At 54.4% G+C, this 20,455-nt stretch overlaps 9 protein-coding genes across 9 annotated transcripts; 5 read left to right on the plus strand and 4 right to left on the minus strand.

Moving 5' to 3' along the window:
- Positions 1-764: 764 nt before the first annotated feature.
- Positions 765-3,261, minus strand: Z520_08336 (uncharacterized protein; the record flags this gene model as incomplete). The annotated part of the gene is made up of 3 exons (XM_016778833.1): positions 765-2,407; positions 2,461-3,026; positions 3,083-3,261. The coding sequence occupies 3 exons, from the start codon at positions 3,259-3,261 to the stop codon at positions 765-767; spliced, it is 2,388 nt and encodes a 795-aa protein (XP_016630204.1).
- Positions 3,262-3,758: 497 nt separating this feature from the next.
- On the plus strand, positions 3,759-4,490 carry Z520_08337 (uncharacterized protein; the record flags this gene model as incomplete). Its single annotated transcript, XM_016778834.1, has 2 exons — positions 3,759-3,890; positions 3,942-4,490. The coding sequence occupies 2 exons, from the start codon at positions 3,759-3,761 to the stop codon at positions 4,488-4,490; spliced, it is 681 nt and encodes a 226-aa protein (XP_016630205.1).
- A 344-nt stretch (positions 4,491-4,834) lies between these two features.
- On the plus strand, positions 4,835-5,696 carry Z520_08338 (uncharacterized protein; the record flags this gene model as incomplete). Its single annotated transcript, XM_016778835.1, has 2 exons — positions 4,835-5,084; positions 5,146-5,696. The coding sequence occupies 2 exons, from the start codon at positions 4,835-4,837 to the stop codon at positions 5,694-5,696; spliced, it is 801 nt and encodes a 266-aa protein (XP_016630206.1).
- A 67-nt stretch (positions 5,697-5,763) lies between these two features.
- Positions 5,764-6,793, minus strand: Z520_08339 (uncharacterized protein; the record flags this gene model as incomplete). The annotated part of the gene is made up of 2 exons (XM_016778836.1): positions 5,764-6,086; positions 6,148-6,793. The coding sequence occupies 2 exons, from the start codon at positions 6,791-6,793 to the stop codon at positions 5,764-5,766; spliced, it is 969 nt and encodes a 322-aa protein (XP_016630207.1).
- A 539-nt stretch (positions 6,794-7,332) lies between these two features.
- On the plus strand, positions 7,333-8,823 carry Z520_08340 (uncharacterized protein; the record flags this gene model as incomplete). Its single annotated transcript, XM_016778837.1, has 1 exon — positions 7,333-8,823. One exon carries the CDS (start codon positions 7,333-7,335, stop codon positions 8,821-8,823), a length of 1,491 nt encoding a protein of 496 aa, XP_016630208.1.
- A 727-nt stretch (positions 8,824-9,550) lies between these two features.
- On the minus strand, positions 9,551-11,627 carry Z520_08341 (uncharacterized protein; the record flags this gene model as incomplete). Its single annotated transcript, XM_016778838.1, has 3 exons — positions 9,551-10,808; positions 10,929-11,254; positions 11,304-11,627. The coding sequence occupies 3 exons, from the start codon at positions 11,625-11,627 to the stop codon at positions 9,551-9,553; spliced, it is 1,908 nt and encodes a 635-aa protein (XP_016630209.1).
- Positions 11,628-13,076: 1,449 nt separating this feature from the next.
- Positions 13,077-15,724, plus strand: Z520_08342 (uncharacterized protein; the record flags this gene model as incomplete). The annotated part of the gene is made up of 2 exons (XM_016778839.1): positions 13,077-13,459; positions 13,531-15,724. 2 exons carry the CDS (start codon positions 13,077-13,079, stop codon positions 15,722-15,724), a joined length of 2,577 nt encoding a protein of 858 aa, XP_016630210.1.
- A 329-nt stretch (positions 15,725-16,053) lies between these two features.
- Z520_08343 (uncharacterized protein) lies at positions 16,054-17,691 on the minus strand (the record flags this gene model as incomplete). The annotated part of the gene is made up of 2 exons (XM_016778840.1): positions 16,054-17,424; positions 17,491-17,691. The coding sequence occupies 2 exons, from the start codon at positions 17,689-17,691 to the stop codon at positions 16,054-16,056; spliced, it is 1,572 nt and encodes a 523-aa protein (XP_016630211.1).
- Positions 17,692-18,073: 382 nt separating this feature from the next.
- Z520_08344 (uncharacterized protein) lies at positions 18,074-20,077 on the plus strand (the record flags this gene model as incomplete). Its single annotated transcript, XM_016778841.1, has 2 exons — positions 18,074-18,119; positions 18,189-20,077. 2 exons carry the CDS (start codon positions 18,074-18,076, stop codon positions 20,075-20,077), a joined length of 1,935 nt encoding a protein of 644 aa, XP_016630212.1.
- Positions 20,078-20,455: the final 378 nt, after the last annotated feature.

The following is a 20,455-nucleotide window of genomic DNA, read 5'->3' on the forward strand; positions in this document are numbered from 1 at the left end:
TTGCTTGTGCTTGGGATTCTTGTCGCAGATGATGAAGACGCGATTCTTGCGACGGACAGCCTGCGAAAGAAAGAACGCACAGATGTTAGCAAAACCCGCAATGTAACAAAGCCTTCACGTATGCAGGACAGAGAGGGGATGTGGCTAGGTCCGGCCCTCGAGAATGTGGCATAACGAGTCCAAGGGTCTGGACGGGGATTATGTACCTTGCAACCATCACATAGCCTCTTCACCGAGGAACGGGTCTTCATGCCCCGAGTCTGAACCTGTGCACCGGGAGCTGGGTGCAGCGGTGAGACGCGCAAAGGAGATAGCGAGCTTCGGAAGATGGAAGTGAAATATGTTCTCGATGCGGCATTGAGCGTGGATAGGCCAAGGAATCGGGGGTTGTGGAGAAGAGGTCGAAGGAGATGCAGGCGTGCAGAGAGGTGAGCGAGCATCTTGAAGAATGACTTGTACGGTAGATGTGTCTGAACAAGGCAATGAGCTTGCGGTCTTCTATCAAGGACGATTGAAGGATTTGGTTCAAGACGCAGTCACAAGAACTGCTCTTGGGTTTATATGGTCCGCCGTAGCTTCCTGGTTCTGCGCTAGCCCTTTTCAGAAGTGTCTCTCACCTCAGTTTGCCTTCGTGTTCCTTTAATAGTGGTTGGCTCTCTACACATTACAACAGCTGCGTACTCTTCGCCTGACTATGCGGCGGAAAGGAAAGTAACATGTACCGAGCATCCCATACCAGCCTTCAACCATAGCGATTCATTAGCTCACAGGCTGATGTTGTCCCCAAAATCCATCATCAACATCCAGCTACCGTCATCGTGGATATTGTCTGGCAGCCAGCGCATCGGAGTCTCGATGCCCGAGTTTGCAAAGTTTGGCACGTGAGAATTGCTGTAAGCACTGCCGTCTGGCTGAAGTGGTTGAAGACCACTGCTGCTGCCGAACCCAAGATTCATCGTGTCGGAAATATCTGGGGACGGCTGCTTGTCGACCGCCTGCCCATGTGCTTGAGCATATGCGGGAGTTGACTCAACTGCAGGAAATAGCATGCTCTCATTACCGTTGCTTTGGGTTTGCATGGACAGCAGATCTGTGCGAAAGTGTGCATTATGTTGAAGGCTCCGGCTGGGATGCCGTGCTTCTGCTCGGCACATACTCGATTGTCGTCTGAAAGGTGGCGAAGGCTGCTGCTCAGAACGCTGGCGTTGTCGCTGATTGCACATCTTCGAGTTCGCCTCCTTATTTGACCATTGTCGGAGCAGCTGTACAATGACCGCCGCACACCTTGCTGCTGAGGGCGTGGCACCTGCCTGTCGCAAGACCTCTAAACCAAAGTTCAATCTTACACTTGCTTCCTGTGCCAGAGCGAGGCATTCCTCTCTGGCTTCTGCCCCAGTCGCTAGATCTCGACTGTTCGACTCATTCTCCTTCAAGTCCAAGACATTTATGGTGCATGCCACAAACATGGTATATGTTTGGAGGTATGTGATGAACCGAAACCCAAACTGCCGAACATGTAGTGTGAAGAGCGTATCGATCATTTGTGCCGCTTTGGTGCACAATTCCTTTGCTTGAGGGGAGATGTTCCGGTACGGCCGACATAAGAGGATCATCGTGGCATGATATGTCAGATTGAGGAGTAAAATGTGGATTGGTGGGCAGAGAAAGACTCTGCTATCCGGGGAGATGAAGAGACCAGGAGGAAGACTGGTCGACCACTGTTGGAGCCTTCCGATAGTGGTATCGAGAAACGCAAGGAGATGGTCTTGCTTGGACTGGTGAGGCCGGCAGTAAAGACCGTCCAGCACACCATCGATGATTGTGCACAACCTGCAATATGCAGCGAAGCGAGCACTTCCAAGAGACTTCTGCTCGATGAAGCTCGCCGTCGACTCTGTCTGATTGCCGAGGACCGGAACCCATTGCTCTTCGTCCGTCTCAGCACCGTCGAGTAAGCTGTCTCTGGACGGGACATCGATCGTGTCATGGATGATAGGCGCTCTGCCCAGACAAAGACTCATGGTCTTGTCCCAAGTGAAACAGCTCCAGAACACTTGCTGCCGGAGAGCAAGATCTTCTTCCGAGAATTGGCGAGAGAGATATCCCATCTTCCTGGGTTCAATGTGGATACCGAGATCGCGCATCATCCGAAACGCCATACCAGAGTAGAGCCAGCCCTGGGAGATTCTTCCACAGGCACATTCTCGGGCTGAAAGTATGAGCAAGCCTTGGACGGTAGGAATAGAGCTGCCTTTGTCAATATCACTTGGAAGCAAGTGCAAAGCTCGAGCGGCAAAATGATCCCCAAGGTGGGATGATTCGGGCCTGGTGGAATACCGGGCTGCTTGAGCGAGAACCGCGCTCACAAGGAAAGGAGTCACTGAAGGACCCGAGGTGTGTAAGTCGCCTGCTTCTCGTCAGCCATAGCTTCTTACCTGCAGGGACCGACTTGCTACGCACGTAAAAACAACCGCTTGTTCAGCACCAGATGTAGGTGATGTGACCAACACCAGTACGCATCCAGCAAATGATTCAGCGACTCGCTAGATATCTCGGACAGTAGTTGCGGCATTGCAGGGCTGTCGACGAAAAGATTGAGTTCGGGCGTAGTATAGATTGTTGAAGCTGTTGACACGCCCATGTTCAGTGCCTGCTGCTCGTCGCTTTCCGGCAGCAGTTCTACCCCGGTTCCATCATCCTCCAGATCGACGTGGTAATGGCTGGTCTTGCCATAAAAACAGATGCGGCCGTCGGCACCTATGGAGGTCTCGTCGGGCGGCTCATTCTGTGCCGCAGGAGATGGAGAGGACAGCGTTTCAGGCTCGTGGACCTCATTTTGTTGCCCTTCAGGCACCGCCATGAGAGCCGAAGGGGCTCGCGTCCGCTCTGGTTTGACATCCTCAAAGGGCTCCTGGATCAGAGCATTGCGTTCGTCAACAGTGCTACTTTGACGAAGCTTTTCAAACCTCTCCTCGAATGCTTTGAGCCGTTTCTCAAGGGAGGCTGCATATGCTACCGAAGGTCCTCTTATCGAGAATACCAAGTCAACAATGATCGCTTCTGCGTGCAGCACAGGACTCACCGGTCATATTCGCACGTCTCCCGGGATGCAATACACTTGTCGCATGCCGGCGTGGCTCCATTGCATCGTGCCTTCTTCCTTCTGCAGTTGGAGCAGGCGAATCCGTATCTCCGAGTCTGCTGGGCTCGCTGCTTCTTCTTGGACCGCAGACTTGCCGTGTCCGACTTGGGCTCCACCATTCTCACAGTGGTGATGCCGGAATCATTGCGAAACAGATCTGTCTGTGGTGATATGGGTTGATCAAGACGACTGAGTATTGCGGAGACATGGCCATACACGGACCTGGCTCCGGTGCCTGTCCCTGGATCAAATAGCACCGAGGCACTCCGAGTCGGGGCTGGCGACCGGGCTGATCTAGTCGTGCCTCGATGGAGATTAGGGGTTTCAGCCTCGTGACGTTGCTTGTCGTCAGCCAGGCGGGGAAATGCGGGGTTGGTCCCTTGATATGGGGTTCGTCACAGTCGATCAGGCCCGGCATCTCTCCGGATCGTGGATGGTGTGAAGCCGTAGGAGCAGAGCCCAGGCCAGTTGAGTCCGCAAGAGAGCCTGTCACATGTTGCCCGCCTTTCCTCACGGCTCAGCGTCGACACGTTCGAGCTACGGCTAAATATGACGGTTGTCTGCCAGTCCTAGTTACGCCGTCTAATGAGAAGGATCACGAGAACGTCTACGAAAAATGTCAGACCTCGAACTGACGCTTGAGAGACTGCGCAACGCGTACGACAATCCTGAATACGCGAAGGGCCTCAATACGGCGTTGAGAAAGGCATTGAGACTCTTTGCTGCGGCTGCCAGATTGGATTTTGTGGTGAGTTACGAGGCTCCATGGCCTCAATGCCATGCTAATTGCGGACCTCAGCAAGACAACGCAGGCAACATACACATCTGGAAGCATGGTCGGGACCCGGAGCTGGCAAACATCGCCATAGCCTTTCAGTTAGACGAGAGCCGCTCACGGGCTTCTTGTGAGAGTGCGTTTCGCCTCTTCCACCAACTGCAAAGAGAGAACCTACTCTGCGGCCTCACTCTGCTGGGCTGGACTTCTGTGGGAGTCGATTACCTTGGACGTGATCTCTGGGAAACAGGTGGATACATACCGACCAAAAAGCAAGTGCAGCCCGAACTCGAACAGTTTTCGACCTTTGAAGACGTGTCGAAGTTTCAGTTGTCGGCAGTCTTCGAAGTGGCTGAGACGCAAGATATTCCGCTGGAGGCTGAAGGAGCACCTGTCCTCATCGAACATGTGAAGAAAGTTGCAACCTCGGCGGTAGCAAGCAGGCCCACGACCCGCAAACAAATGCGAGCACCAGAGATACGCATCAAAGGCCAAAACGCTGAAACGATAGGCTTTGAAGCGATCAAGACGTACAGCGCATACGTCGGTGCCTTGTTTGACAACTTTGACTAGCGCCCAGAAAGGAATGCTTGTAAGCACGAGGCTGTGGGGGAGGTATCGTCATTTTGACGCAGAGGGAAGCCGAAGCTGCTCTGCGGTATTCGTTTATTCGTTCCTGGTGTTTGCAGAACATGTTCGGCGGACAATCGCGGAGAAGCGAGGGATCTTCGCGGTGGAGCAAGCAGGCATGATCTAATGCGGCCAAGTGCGGCATCCATCCGCCCACTCGAACTACCAGGTATCCATCTATGCGCCCATCCAAGCATTCAAAATCGTTTGATACATAAAGCCAGACGGTATATGCAATCATACAATTTCCCTGCTTTCCTCTCGTCGAACAAGAAACTATCATCACAATGGCTTCCAAACTGTCCGCCCACGGCTACGTCTCCTCCAACGACAGCAAGTTGTTCTATGAGACTGAAGGAAATTCCAATGGGCCTGCAATCTTGTTCATTCATGGTCTAGGCGGCACGACGAACGCCTTCCAGCCTTTTATCCCCGATCTCCAAGACTATAACATTGTGCGCTTTGATTGGTCTGGCCATGGCCGAAGTTCTACGCCAGAGACGACGAGTATCGACTCTTATGTGGGAGATTGTCTCGGTAAGCAGGAGAGCTCGTTCACGCAGGCGTCATGGCATCGGGTCTAACGCATCTTCCTCAGCTGTTATGGAGGAGTTGAAACTAAAGGACGTCAACGTCGTTGGCCATTCATTAGGTGGCTTGATTGCTTTACACCTCGCAGCCAAGGTCCCTGATCAAGTGAAAAGTCTGGTCTTGTTCGGCCCAGTCAGTCCACCTCCGGAGGCTGGCCAACAAGCATTAGCAGGTCGTGCCAAAGCTGTTCGGGAAAACGGGATGGTCGGAATTGCCGATACTGTGGTTGGGAACGCTTTCGCTGCCGAGTCGTACCAGTCAAAGAGAGGCGAAGTGGCACTGGCCCGGGAAATGTTAACGAGACAGGATCCTAAAGGTTATGCTCTAGCTTGTGAGGCATTGGCCAAGAGTCAGGCTGCTTCTTGGGACCGCATCAAGGCGCCAGTTGTGGTTGTGTCAGGCAAGGAAGACAAAGTTTCCACCGTTGCAGCCGGTGAGACGACTACCAAGAATCTCGGGTCGAATGCGAAGCAGACCGTCCTCGAAAGTGTAGGGCACTGGCACATGCTGGAAGCTACGCAAAAGTCGATCGAGATCATCAAGAGCACATTCTCATAGAGGTTTTGGATACAGTCCCTAAAGCCGACTATAGAATATTTCTGTACCACCCAGACGACTCTTCGTCTTATTTCCCATTGACTCCATTGGCATGGTCCCCTTGTAGAGAGAAATCCTCGCCCTTGAACGGCTTTAGACCTGCCGTGACCCGCATCCCCGCGGCACAGGCACTCCAATCCAATGATTCTCCTCCAATTGCTTTGGCGGTGGTCAAATGGTTCCAGGCTTGGTCAATGATTGGGGTCGGTGTTGATGTCTCGGCTCCAAGACGGCGGATATATGCTGCATCCTTCATTCCTCCAGGCAAGGTAAAGCCTGTCTTGCCGCTGAATGTGCCATCCCGGATCTTCTTACCATAGTTGACCCAGGCTGCTGCAGGAAACCATTGCTCTGGGATAAACAAGTCAGCCGGCATTTCCCACCCAAAATGGGCAGAAAGGAGATCACTTACGGATGAATTCGTAGAAGATGTCAGTGTCGAAGCCGGTCTTTTCGGCCAAGGTGAAGCTCTCGGACAACAATTCAATCGTGCCCAGGATACAGTTGTTCCCCAGAATTTTCAGGAGCGCGCCCTTTGAGGTTTCTTCGCCGCAGTCTATCACGCCCTTGCCCAGAGTAGGGACAATGTACGACTTCACCGTCTGCCTCGCTTCTTCCTTGCCGGAAAGAACAATCAATAGCCCCGCGCTCTTCGCGGCAGCGGGTGGTCCAAACACTGGGCAAGACATGAATGAAGCACCAGCGTCTCGGGCTTCTTGATCCAGAGTCGTCGAGGTGGTGGGGAACAGAGTTGAGTGGTCGACCAGTATCAATCCGGGCTTCCGTGCCTGAAGGATCTCGCGATATACTGAGAGGGCGACGTCGTCATTGGCAAGGCAGGTATGGATGATGTTGCATTTCTGAACCAAGCCTGGAATGGAATCGACAGCCTCACAGTAGCTGTTGGCTGCGACAGCCTCGCTCTTGCTGCGAGTCCGATTCCATATCTGCACTTTCGGGAGGCCTTTGGACTGGGCGTATGATGCCAGGTTGTGGCTCATCATGGAGCCCATGTTCCCGAGTCCAATGAAGCCGAAAGACATGGTGGTTTCCGTCATGGCGAAGAACGGGTGTGTCAACTCGGCTGGATTGGCTCTAGCTAATACCAAGGTTCGGGCTTCGTCAGTGTCAGCAGCGTCGTTGTACTATGAAAGACAATATAGATCACTCTCGAAAGGATATAAAAGAGCCTTGTCGCCAAGATTCCACCTTGATATCTTCTCGACTCTGGGTGCAAATCCGTCTGTCAAGGTGCCGGCATCTCACCGTGTCCACGACTCCGAATGATCGTCACGACTATTCAACAACCTAACACAGCATACTCTTCAGTCTTTCTCGACGGCATCATCCCGCGATGGGATGTGAACGTATCGAGCGGGGTCTCCGCATGTCGATCCGAGTGCTGCATGGCAATACGCAAGGAGCGTTTCCACATGCAATACAAATCACTGGAAGATCCCTCATTTGAGGTGTATGTTGCTTGAAACCAAAAAGCGCTTCTACTGACTGTACAAGCACAGCACAGTCCCTTTGTCGAGTGCTTCTGCATCAATAAATACAAGTTTTTGACAAGAGCAGTAAACAATCCGCGTTTCAGATGGGTTCAATCGGTAATCCTCAGGCGAACGGCGTTGGCAGTCTCCTCACAGATTTGCCCCCATACAAGCCCACTCCAGCAGACATCACCATCGACAACCACAAAGTTGGAGACAAGGGCAAGATCCTGTTCAAGAATGTCAACATCTTCGATTCCACGGGGGCAGATATGTATCAGGGGGACGTGCTGATCGAGGGCGAACGTATCAAGGAGGTCGGCCAGATCAACTTTACTCCCGACGACGACACACTCGTCATCGACGGCAAGGGCACCAAGACGCTCATGTCAGGTCTCTGCGACTCACATACGCATCTGAGCTGGAACAACTCGCCGACACTGGACGGACTGACGAGTCTCGGTCTGGAAGAGCACGTCCTGCACACGGCCGAGTCCGCAAAGACCTACATCGACTGTGGCTACACCATGTGTTTCGGCGCGGCGTCGGCACAAGAGCGTCTGGACATCGTCATCAAGCAAGCAATCAAATCCGGCATGATTCCCGGACCCCGAACACTGGCAAACTGCCAGGAGATCACGACCACTGGCGGAGCAATCATCCCGAGCATAAGCCACTATGCTGACGGAGAGGATGCGATGCGGAAGACGGTTCGGCATTTTATCGAACTCGGAGCTGATAACATCAAGCTGAGCATGACCGGAGACTACGTCCATCCTACCATGGGTGCTACGGAGACATATTTCACCCTAAAGGAGACTCGAGCCGCCGTGGAAGAAGCCCACAACCGGGGGAAGAGAGTCTGCGCTCACGCACGCTCGGCCGCCTCCGTGAAACTCTGCTGTCAGACCGGCGTGGACGTGGTATACCACGCCTCATTCGCAGATGAAGAAGGGCTGGACATGCTCGAAGCTCTCAAAGACCGCGTCTTTGTCGCTCCAGCCATCAACTTCCCCTACAACACCTGCTCCGGCGACGCCGTGCCGTACGGCATGACGCCCGAGATGGCCAAGAAGAAAGGACTCGTGGAGGAAGTCGACAAGGCCTGCAAAGCCATGCGCGAGCTGCACCGCCGCGGCGTCCGCGTCCTCCCCGGCGGCGACTACGGCTTCGCGTGGGCTCCGCACGGCACGTACGCGCGCGATCTCGCCCATTTCGTCAACCTGTTCGGGTACACGCCGAAGGAAAGCCTGATTGCCGCGACCGCGCTGGGCGGCGAGATTATGGGCCACCCGGAAGAGCTGGGCAAGGTCCAGCCGGGGTACTACGCGGACGTGGTCCTCGTGGACGGCGACCCGCTCGAGGACATTGAGGTCTTCCAGGACACGTCGAAACTGCACGCCATCGTCATCAACGGCCACGTGCACAAGAACGTCGCCGTCGCCGGGGCTGACGGCCAGAGTCTGACCGCCGAGGGCCTGGCGAATAAGAGGACCATCTACACGAACCTGCCGCTCGTGCCGGAGAAGGAGCAGCAGAAGATGAACGAGGATGCCAGGCAGAACGGCATCGGGGCTGAGCCGCAGGCAGTTTGAAAAAGTCGGGATTGTCAAATCTGTGTTTTGTATTGGTTTTTTGTTCCATGTAGCAATTTTTCGTCGGGTTTACGTCGAATGAACTAGGTTTTCTCACCATCAATCTGCCCCCAAAAAAAGGAAAAGGCGTGGTATACAGTAATAATTCTGGAGCCTCATCTAGCTATTAGTAGCTATGTGATAGCTGAATACTAGTACTGAGTGACTTGTTCCCTATTTACTATTTCCTCCTTGGGGCCTACATTTCCGTCCATCATCCGACATCCGACATCCGACATCCAACATCATCATTAAAGCTCATGCGTAACCTTCCATACAACAATACTGGCCATGTTCTTCGGTGGGCTGGAATCGCAACCAACCCTGGGAGATCAGAGCGGTCTTCCCCACAATGTATCACCCTTGCCGCCCTCATCATCGCCAACACCACCACCGCCGCCGCCGCCATCGCCATCACCATCGCCAATAGTGGGTGGTGCCATAAGGCCAATTAATTAAAGGATTTTCTTCCCCCCGGGCCCTTACATTCTCTCTCAGGGGGTGGGGACTTCTATAGGTCGTGTACGTGTGTGCATGAAATCTCATTTTCTCGGATGTTCAGAAACCAGCAAAAAAAAAAAAAAACCGCGGAAAATGCAAAACCATCTAGAGCGAGAAGCTCTTTCTTTTTCTCGCGCTGGTGTGGGGGTTGGGCGGAGAGAAAGAAAATATTTGAGCCCGAAACTCTTTACAGCAACACCAGCATGAATGCCAAGCAAATGATCAACCCGAGCGCCGTTGATTGCTGCTGGTGGTGGGCATCTGTCGATGCGCGGAGTCTGATTGCGGCGGCCGCGCCGGTGAAGGTCGACGGCGACGCGGTGGTCGAGGAGGTGTGTGAGGTTGCGTGGCCCGAGGAGGATGTGCTCGCGGCGACGACGGATGCGCCGGAAATCTGCTCGGCGCCGGGAGTCACCGTCATGGTCGTGGTGTAGCTGGTTGTGTGGGGCGAGGTGGGCAGGACAAGGGTCGCGCCGCCGCTCGTCAACTGGCTTCCGTACACGGTGGTGGTGCTGTTGTGGCTCACGGGCAGGATGATGGTGACTTGGGACCACGCCGGGCCGGAGACGGTGACGTGGGAATAAGAGGTGGTCACGACCGTTGCGGTCGTGGTGTATGGTTGGGATGACGACGACAAGGTCGTCACGGGGACTGACGAGCTGGAAACGGTCGTCGATGGCGGTGGTGGTGGTGGCGATGACGATGGCGTCAAGGTCGCGGTCGAGGCAACTACCGTCACGACCGACGTCGGCTGGCTGGCGACCGATGACGGAGGTGGTGCACTCGTGGGGACCACGGTGGTCGACAACGTACCAGACACTGTACTGTATACCGACCCTGCGGCGTTGGTTGTGGTCGCCACGACAGAGGTGGTGACGACCACGGTCGAGAACTGGTTGCAGTAGTCGAGGAATTGTTGGAACTGGGGCGCAATCTCCACGAAACTGCCGCTGTCGTCGGACTTGTGGTAGTCGATGCACTGCTCGCATTGCACCAGAGATACGTCAAAGGCCGAGCCGGGGACACAGAGTGCCGACGTCTTGCCGTTGGCCTGGGCTTCCAGCAGACAGTTGTTGCACCACGGATAACAGGCGCCCGGGATGCTGGTTTGGGCCTGCCTTGCGGCGACGGTGGGACTCGGGGGTTCGAAGATGGTCGTGGTCAGGGTGAAGACCTCGTTCACGACAAAGATCTCATACGTCAGCCCGAAGTCGATCGGGTCCATGTTGAAGTAATTCTGGATGGCGTCGATGTGCAGCGCGGGATCGGTCACCGGAGTGACATTGCCATAGATATCCGCGTCCCAGGTGGGTAGCGGGGTCGGCAACGCATTGGCAGGAATGCACTCATTCGGGCTGCAGTAAAAGTTTCGGTCGGGTATGCCAGCCTCGAAATTGCAATTCTGCTGAAGAGGTTTGCACAGCCAACCAGGAGGACATCCCCATCTGATGAATAAGAGTCTTGTTAGCCGAAGTTCAACAAAGGGCAGTAAGACAATTATAAGACCAAGCTCAATGCGAGGACGGCAACGGTGCTAGACTTGGAAGTCCGCAAGGCAAACTTACGTCCAGTCGGTGGGATATGGACCAAGCGCGGTGAAGGTTGGGTTGGCAATTCGGGTGGGACATAGTGTAATGCTCGTCGCCTGAGAGGTTACCTCGTACACCGAGATGATTTCGGTTGCTGTCTCTGTATTAGTCGTCGACGAGACAGTGGTTGATGTTTCTGTCAGCGTCGCAGTGTCAGTGGTAGGGCTGATGGAGACGGTGGTGGATGTCTCGGTCAGTGTGTCAGTGGTAGGGCTGATCGAGAGTGTTGTTGACGTCTCAATCAACGTCGCCGTGGTAGGGGTAATCGAGACGGTCGTTGATGTTTCCGTCACTATCTCGGTCTGCGAACGTAAGCGCCTCCAGCCACTCCCCGAGAGAAAGAGCACCAACCGTGGTCAAGATGGTGGTTGAGATGATGGTCTGGAATATGGTGATTGGGAGAGTGGTTGTATCGGTCTCGAAGTAAGAAGCCGTGGTGGTGGAAGTGAGCGGCACATATTCAGTCTCAGTCACATTAATGAAAATCGTCGGCGCCGGCGGACATGTGTATAACACGGTCTCCTCTAACGTCGTGGTGGTAAGGATACTTCCGACCGGTATAACTGGCGGCGGTGGAGGAGCCGGCACAGTTTCGACGGTGAGCGTCGTCGACTGAGCAAAAGCAAAACGGAATGCGAACGACAGACTGGCCAGGCGGCCGAGTGATGCATGCATGTTTGATCGTGTTTCTTCTCAAAGCCTCAGACGACTGCTTCCTCTCCTCCTTACAGTGCACTCATGACTCGACCAACCAGAGCTCGAAGCTGTAAAAGCGAATGATTGATGAATGAACGAAAGGGACGAGCTTAAAGCGAACGAAAGGTAGGGTTGGGGAGTAATGAAAGCTTCAAGAGCTGCCACACTCAGCGGTCAAGTAGAATGCTCCAAGGAGGATTTTGTTCGCTTGGAGAAAGACTTGCCGTCATCATTGGAAAGCTCTTGGGGGACAAGTGATAATGCCCTGGCATCAGCTCCCAAGTTAATGGGATGGCTGAACCAGACACGCCACATGGCATCGGGCTTTTCCTGACATATGCCATTGGGCGTTGGAGGAAGTCCGGGTCATGCAGGTCGGTGACGTTCCTGGCTTTGCATGGGGCATTGCCTTGCCAGAAGCAGATGGAGGTATGCCAATCAGTGGACGCATCAGCCATTTTCGAAGGAAGCTCGCGTTCGGAGACCTTGCCATATGTTGTCTAGTCGGGGTGAAAGTGGGATGGGCGATGGATGGGCGATCATGGAGGATGGGAAGTGATGGGAAGTGGTGGGAAGAGACGTTGAAAGCTGGAGACAGTTTCCGCCGGCGGCGGGTGGAGCCTCGTCCAACCTTCCCACCTTCCAACGGACTCCAACCAAGCCTTGCCCAGGTTCCCGCTGAGTCGCTGACCCCGCCGACCCCGCCGGTTCCGCTACACCCTTTTGGGCCTGATGTGTCTTCAAAACCGGTTTGCTGGTTTGGCAACAGCATAAGCGCACGGCACGGGTTGATCTAGCCTCGACATATGTCTCTGTCCAAGGTGCCATTGACGACTCACAGCTCGTCCCTATGCTCGCCTAGGTGCCTATCATGGCAGGATTTTGTGCTCTTCGGAGTTCAGAGACCAGGGAAAACCTACACAGGAACGCTACCCATGCCCGGTTCCAGGTACGATTGTCCCTGATGTCCTCCACTTGTCTCTCTTGGCCCGTGCCAGGGTCTGCACTTCCATTTGTTCTCTCTGATATCAGAGGCGCAGTTCCACTGAGACTCAGCATCAAGACAAGCCGGACTCATTACTATGACGCATGGTCCCTGGCTACAAGCGCCATTCCGGACTCAGGCCATGATGGCGATAAAGACCCTGAAAAACTGCGAGAGAGTCTAGGGCAAACGCTGCTTCAACGATCTGATGTAGTGATAGTCCTCCAGGTGGCAAATTTGGCTCCTGATGATGATCGGTAAGTATCAATACGAGGCATGTCTCAAAGCGCACGGTTTCTCCTCTCCGGCGAAAATATACGCTCTGGAATTCTACCCCAAGGTAAATTGTTCAATGCTTTTGTTGGTGGGGGACTCGAGTTCAGCTTCAGTGATCTGATGAACAGAGATGACACCCCGAACCTGTGCAATATAACTAACTCGCTATGAAATTGTTTCCAACTTCCATTGTGCTTGGGGGTTTGCTGCTTAGGGTTGTGCATGGCATATCCGTCCAGGAGAACTATACGATATGCAACTGGGCTCGGTTAAGGGCTGGCGTCATCCGTGATGCTCTCTACCTTGACGGTGGTCTGCTGTGGTGGCAGACGGCTTTTGCAGATGGAACGGCGCCTGTCGTGAGCAGTGATGGCAACGTCGAAGGGGACATGTTCGTCTTGAACTTCTCGACGCCGTTTGACACCACCAAAACGAATGTGTCGGGCTTGTTTGATCGGATGTCCAAGGCAGGTGGCGCAGGAAACAACATTGCGCCAAACTATGTCGATGGCACCATGTTCACTAATGATGGGGAGTTGTATCTCTACGGGTAGGTCCTGTTTTCGGACTTCTCGATGCCGTGTGTCTCTAAGAAGGCTACTTACATTTCCCTGATGATAGTGGTCTCCCTCGTCTCACAGATTCTGTGTCCCCCCAAAGCGCCGAAACCGTCCTGGGATATGAAGCCTACCAGTATGGCCCGGACAGAACCAGCTGGAGCCCTGGCTTCTACCAAGGGAGTCTGCCGGACGGCGTCACGAGATACATCACAAATGGCGCGGGGGTGTCTGCGCCCAGTGAAAACCTGGGGTTCTACTTCAGCGGCATGCGGTCGCCGACCTGGGGCCCAATATACTACGAGGACTCGTCTGCCAATGTGACAGCAAACACGTTGATCGAGGTTGATATGTCGGTCATGCGTAGCGAGAAATGGACCAACACAACGCTCCCGGACAACATCCAGCCGCGCGCCAACGCCGAACTGGTATGGATCCCCGTCTCCGACAACGGCGTCCTGGTCGCGATTGGCGGCGTCACGGCGCCCGAGGAGATCTGGGCGACCGGCTTGAACGGCTCACAGACTTCTCAGAGTGAAGCGCAGAGTCCTGGGTTCATGACGACCCTGCCGGTCTACGACATCGCTTCGAGCACATGGTATCTGCAAAACACCACCGGGCAAGCCCCGGGCCAGCTCACAGAGTTCTGCTCCGTCGTCGCAACAGCCAAGGATTCGTCGTCATTCAACGTCTACATCTACGGTGGCTACGACGGATTGAACGCAGACGATGAGCCTTCGGACGACGTCTGGATTCTGTCGATCCCGTCCTTCCAGTGGATCAAGGCGTACAGCGGGAACCAGGCTCACGGCCGCTCGGGCCATCGTTGTGTCACTCCCTATCCTGACCAAATGTTTGTCATTGGAGGAGTGCATCAGAACCAGGCCGAGTGTGTAGAGGGAGGCATCATCCAGATCTTCAACCTCAACAATCTCGAGTTCCAGAACACCTACGATCCCTCGACCTGGTCAGACTATCAGGTGCCCGCCGCCGTCACCAAAGCCATCGGCGGCAACGGTCAGGGAGGCTCAACGAAAACGGCAGCCTGGTCAGACGGCGCGCTAGCTGGAATCTTTGCGAAATCGTACTCGAGACAGATCACGCACTACTACCCGTACCCGGTCAACGGCTCCTCGACGGGCTCGTCGGACGGTGGACACTCGGGAGTCAGCAAAGGCGCCATCATCGGCATCAGTGTCGCCGCCGCCGTCATGTTCATCCTCCTCCTCATCCTTCTTTTCCTCCTGATCCGGCGCCGTCGGATCATCAACAGCGGCTCTTCAGAGAAATCCTCGCACTCCAGCAACAGCCGGATCACGCGATGGCTGAACGGGGCTTCATGCGCCGGGGGGAGTCCGAAACGGCCCTCACCACACCATCAATCCTCGCAAAGCTCGCCGCCAGAGGTGCAGCAGGTTGGGTACACTTCGCTGTCTGAGGAACCGACCCCGCCCCTGCAACCGGAGCGTCACGAGATGGCCAACAATACCGAACGTCCAAAACCACCTTACGAACTGGCCACGCCGTACAACAATCTCGGCCATCCGCGGCACTCGGGCATCGTCGACTACGCGTACAACGCCAATTTCGGCCACACGCACTCACAGTCGGCTTCCTCCGAGGAGGTTTACCGCCCGTCTCCGTTGAGCAACAGCGTCAATGGCAATGGCAATGGCACAGGCCCCACAAACGGCAACAACAACGGCAACGCTGCTGCCGCCGCCGCCGCCGGTGCCGGCGCTGGGGCTGCAGCATCTCGGCTCCGTCGATCGCGCTTAGGCGCCGCGTCCGAGATATCCAGCCCCAGCGCCGAGAACTCAAGCTCGTCAAACTACTCGTCGACGGGCACCAACGAGACGCTCGCGTGGCCGTTCCCAGCCACCCAGAACAACTGGCGCGGCAACAACAACACCCGGTCGCGCAACACCAACGCGACGCGATTCCCCTTCGACAGGGAGCGCAGCAGCGAGAGCAGTTCCGTGCAGCCCATCATCGAGGAGCAGGAAGAACCGGGGTCGCGCCGGCAGAGCGGCGTCGGCGGCGGCGGCGGCGTCGCCCACGAATTGCCTGCTGACAATGACCCGTCACGCTGGTCCCAGTATCAGCACGGCAACGAGAGCGCGAGCAGCGGGATCGGAACCCTGCCCAGTCCCACGCGCCCAGGCGAGTCCATGCCCCAGGACGAGGAGCACAGGAGGAGTCTGTTCAGCACAATCAGTCCTGTCAGTCCGACCGTGGGGAGAAATTGGAGGCATTGAAACGGGCTTCTGAAGAGTTCACAGTGAGGGATGAGAAAAAGATGAGTTCTGACGACCTTTTGGAAAGTATCACGCCCTGTGAGCAATGTATAGAAAATAGCGCATCTTGGATTCTTGCTTGATTATTCGGCGTTTTGACGACGAAAGCGATGTTTTTACCTACATCTAAAATTTGTTTCCAGTTTCGTGATTGTGAGATTTCTTGTTTATAAACATACATGGGTATCATTTCTATCCCGCAAGTTTACTCGCGATGAGGCCGTTCTTGCACTTTTTCTATTAAACTCGTTAGATCATCGCATCAGTTGATGAGCTTCAATCCATCCCTTTTATTCGGATATCGTACTCTCCAAAACCTCCAAGAATCCTCCAACGAGGTGTAGGCTACCCGTGACCAACGCCGCCACTTCCTCATTGTCTGTTCCGGCGACCTGCTGGTGGTGGTCATTCGCAAAGTTGCGGACGAGACTGACTGCTTCTTCAATCGTTCTCACCACTTCGACCCGACACAACGAATCAATGCCTCTCCATGTCTCTGCGAGGTTATTCTGCACTTTCATTGACTCAACGTCTGATGCATTGGTATTGACTGAAATGAGATCGGGCTTGAATCCCGTGTCCTTGAATGTCGTGTTGGTGCAGAAAATAGCATGGGTGAACGGGTGGGGTTCATCAAGTGCCGTCGACAACGTGTTGAATAATGCTGTCGCGAGCGAAGCGGCGTCGCGTGTCTGTTGATTGAAGATCAAGAAACGAGGCTGGGGGTGAAGGGGTCCTGGAGAGTCCTTGTTGGTCATGAGTTGAGAAGCGAACCACTTCCCTGCCAGCTCAATGCTTTCGAGGGTGTGGCCACCATCAATGCACCATTTTATTCCTGGCTCTAACCGTGTCTCACATCTGCCAGGCCACCGGACAGTTTCCAACCCACGCGCAAACTTTTGCTTGTAGTCGAGGTCGTCTGCGTAACCCTGCTGGTTCAACCACGTCTTCGCCAAAGCGACAGCAAGACTAGCATTCATCTTCTGAAAGTCTGCTTGGAGTCCGAGCTTGATGTCACCGCTGGCGATAGCTGGATCGACGTCCACATACTGGAGCACGCTGCCCTTCTCGTTTGCGACTCGCTCCATCACGGCCTTCGCTTCCGCAGGCTGAGTGCTCGGGGTGAAACACTTGACGCCGCTCTTCATGATGCCAGACTTGTGCCAGGCAATCTCGCCAATTGTGGAACCGAGCATGCCGACATGGTCTATGCCGAGGCTTGTGATACAAGTGACGGCTGGAGATTCCAAGATGTTTGTACTGTCATAAGCACCACCGATGCCACACTCAATCACAGCAACGTCAACCTTTTCCCTCATATAGGTGTGGAAGGCCATCAAGGTGAGGAATCTGAAATAGACGGGTTTCGATCCGGGAGCCCGGGGGTCTTGTCCTGCTTCATTCGCGACATTCTCCAGCCTATCCCAGACCTCGAAGAAATACTGGGCGAATTGTCCCTCCGACAGAGGTTCTCCATTGATCTGGATGCGTTCTCGAACAAATCGAAGATGTGGAGATGTGTACAAGCCAACTTTTGACAAGGATTTCGCCTCTTTTTCTCCAACGAACTGAGTGAGGATGGACGAGGTGAAGGCTGCAGTCGACCCTTTGCCCTTGGTTCCAGCTATGTGTATCACCTTTAACGCATTCAAATCCGTAGGCTAGGCAGGCGAGGGTTAGTTGGGTAGGTAGCATGACTGCTTCTGGCGGGCTTGGTTGTCGCGTACTTGGTATCCAATCTTGCGGCACCATTCGACCATCTCAGGGATGGACAGTTCATTCAACCTGCCTCCAGACTTGCGGACGGCATCGACAATTGCAAAGTTGGACTGAAGAGTGTTCAGCGAGGTTACTGCATCCTGTAGAGTGGTCAGTCCTGTCCCCAAAGTCGAGCCGCTCGTGACACATACAGCGTACGTCCGCGCCATGGCGGTAGACTTTGTTGCAGAGCTGCGGACTATGAGTCGGAGATGAGTAGGACATTTGAGAATCCATCTCCTCATTCTAGAGCAGGCGTCATGAGCGCCACGCTTCTTTCGCAGTGCCCAAGAATTTTTTTCCGACGCCAGAAGCATTCAAGGTTTGCGCCGAAGTCAGTCCTGAAGCCCCGTAAGTTGTGTATGGTGGAGCATTGTGGTTGCCTGATGAAGAAGCAGTTCCAAGAAAGTCCCAAGAAAGTCATGCCTTGGGTGTGTGTGGTCTGACCACCACTTATCTGAGGACATATTGTCGGGATTCAGCAATGACTCTATTAGAATCTTATATCGCTTCCGTCCATACCGATGTAGTTTGAGACTAAACGAAGTAAAGATGGGTCAATCCCAATCCTCACAGCCGCCGAGAGAGATCCCAGTCGGTGAGTGAACCATTTCAATCAGTGACGCAGCCTTCCTTGGGTCTGTCAGATGTCGACTCACTCATCCAGAGCAACTGAGCCATGAATTGGCCCTCCGCTTTGCCTCTAAATGCTACACCCATCTAGAGATAGCCCACTACAAAGACAACTTCAAGACCTTGGCAGATCACCAGGAAGATGTCGAATACTGGAAGGAAGACACGTTATGCGGCTTCCTTGCCCTCCCAGAGCCACTCAAGGCGGGACCGGTCTTGTATCACATGTGTACATACCTTGGGGCGTTCCCATTCCCGAGTCTAGCCCCATGTATATTGACCAGAGAGGCCATGTTGAAGGTCATCACCATCATGACGGGTAGGTACAAGAAGGTGTTGAAGCGAGGCGATCAGGACAAGATCAAACTGTTGTTCAGAAGTCTGGCGGTCTTCGATCGGCGTCACAGTGTAGCCTCGCCGAAGGAGAGGCCGAATATGGAGGACATTGTGAAGGAGCAGCTCCCGGACGACATGTTGAAGGAGCGCGAAGTCGAGCAGGGTGTCAGCTCTCATGTCGCTGGGTTTGCCATTGACGAGCCGGTGAATGATGATGAGGACGAAGACGACGACGACCTTGCTCTTGCGGCGCTTGATTCGCTTGACGCCATCGAAGTCTTCAAGCACGACCAAAAGACGAATCGCAAGATTAACCATGCATTGATCCCTGCAGAAAACCTCAAGAAACTCATCGCCCTCTTGCTGCTCGTCGCTGGCGTCACACCTTTGACCACGCTGGCAATCTACGGCGAACGTCTGGATGCGGAGCGTCTCCACGCTCTGAACACCTCGGCGGATGCCATCGTGGCAGCCTTTGACCCAGAACCTCACAGCGGGGGAATCAGGTATCCCAACTTCGTCAAGACCGTCACAACGACCTTGCCTGATCTGTTCGAGCCTCTTAATGCCCTGTTCGAGCATTTCCTGTTCAGTAAGAACTTCAACCTCAACAAGCAACGTGGCCCTTTACCAGCCGTTGAGACAGTCGATGCCATAGCATCACCCATCTATAAATCACCCGAAGACACCACCTTCAGCACCATCTTTACCGACACCCTCCTCGCTCAAATGTCCATGTCCCTGCAGATCTCCACTTCTGCTTCCTCCTCAAGCTCTTCTTCCCTCAAGAACATCTTCGCCTCCAATGCCCGCTTCAACCAACTGTACTCGACTTCATCCCACGGCACCTCCTTGTCCTCTTTCTCTCGCCAAGTCCACTCGTGGCAATCTTCGACATTAGTCCTCATCTCCGGCACGCTTCCCGATACAAACAACCCAATCATCATCGGCGCATACCTTCCCGAACCGTGGCGCGAGAAGCCAACGCCTCCCTCCTCCTCACCCGACGGACCTTCCAAAGCATCTTGCCTCTTCCAACTCCTCCCCCGCCACTGCGTGTTCCTCGCAAACCAGTATAACCGCACGATTCCCTTCTCGTACTTCAACTCGAAAACAGGCATCGCGCTGGGCTGCGTGATCCCGCCGCAGCAGTCTCGTACAGGTCCACCTGCCCCACCAATTTTGGGGCCGGTGAGCGTGCTGATCGATAGCGACATGTCGACGTGCACATTTCAGCACGACGGGGATGCCGGGGTCGGTGCCTTCATGACCGACCCGGGCCTGGAGACGGCACAGAAACATCAACGGGAAACCACGCAACCGAAAAGGGCGGAATTCGACCTCGACACGCTCGAAGTCTGGGGTATCTCCTTCCCCCTCGCCCGCACCGGCTCGCTCACCGCCAGTAATGCAGAAGAAGATGATGAGATGATCAAGCAGAAAAAGCGTCTCGCGTGGGAGGAGGCCGAGGCCGCACGACGCAGAGGAGTCAACTTTGGAGGGGATAAGGATGGGGCAAGGGCATTGTTGGAGATGGCAGGGTTGGTTGGGGACAAAGCTGGGAACAGGAGCGGCGGATCTGTGTAATAGACGAGAAGGCTATAAATGGCACCAAGGGTGAGACGCAGAGTAATGGATCAGGATGAAGACGTCGGCTCAGAAAATCTCGAAACAATTGTATCTCTAGGCATTAGAGGATTGTGCTCGATAAAAACAAACGCCACACAACCCTGGGCACGGATAACTGTTCTCAGAAACGCCTGTGGCACTGCCTGGCAAAGTATATCACAATGATGAATGTCGACGGGCGGTGTCGATTCAGGGAGAACTTCTCCCGGGACGCCTTTCTCGAGAGCCTCGGTATTGTCCCGGTCGAATTCCGCCATCGAGAGATTCCCAGTGTCGAGTGTGTTGTTAGATGGTTGACATCGACGAGGCTAGCATTTGCGAAGTCCAGATCCCCTA

The sequence above is a fragment of the Fonsecaea multimorphosa genome, assembly GCF_000836435.1.
Source record: "Fonsecaea multimorphosa CBS 102226 unplaced genomic scaffold supercont1.18, whole genome shotgun sequence".
Taxonomy (NCBI): domain Eukaryota; kingdom Fungi; phylum Ascomycota; class Eurotiomycetes; order Chaetothyriales; family Herpotrichiellaceae; genus Fonsecaea; species Fonsecaea multimorphosa.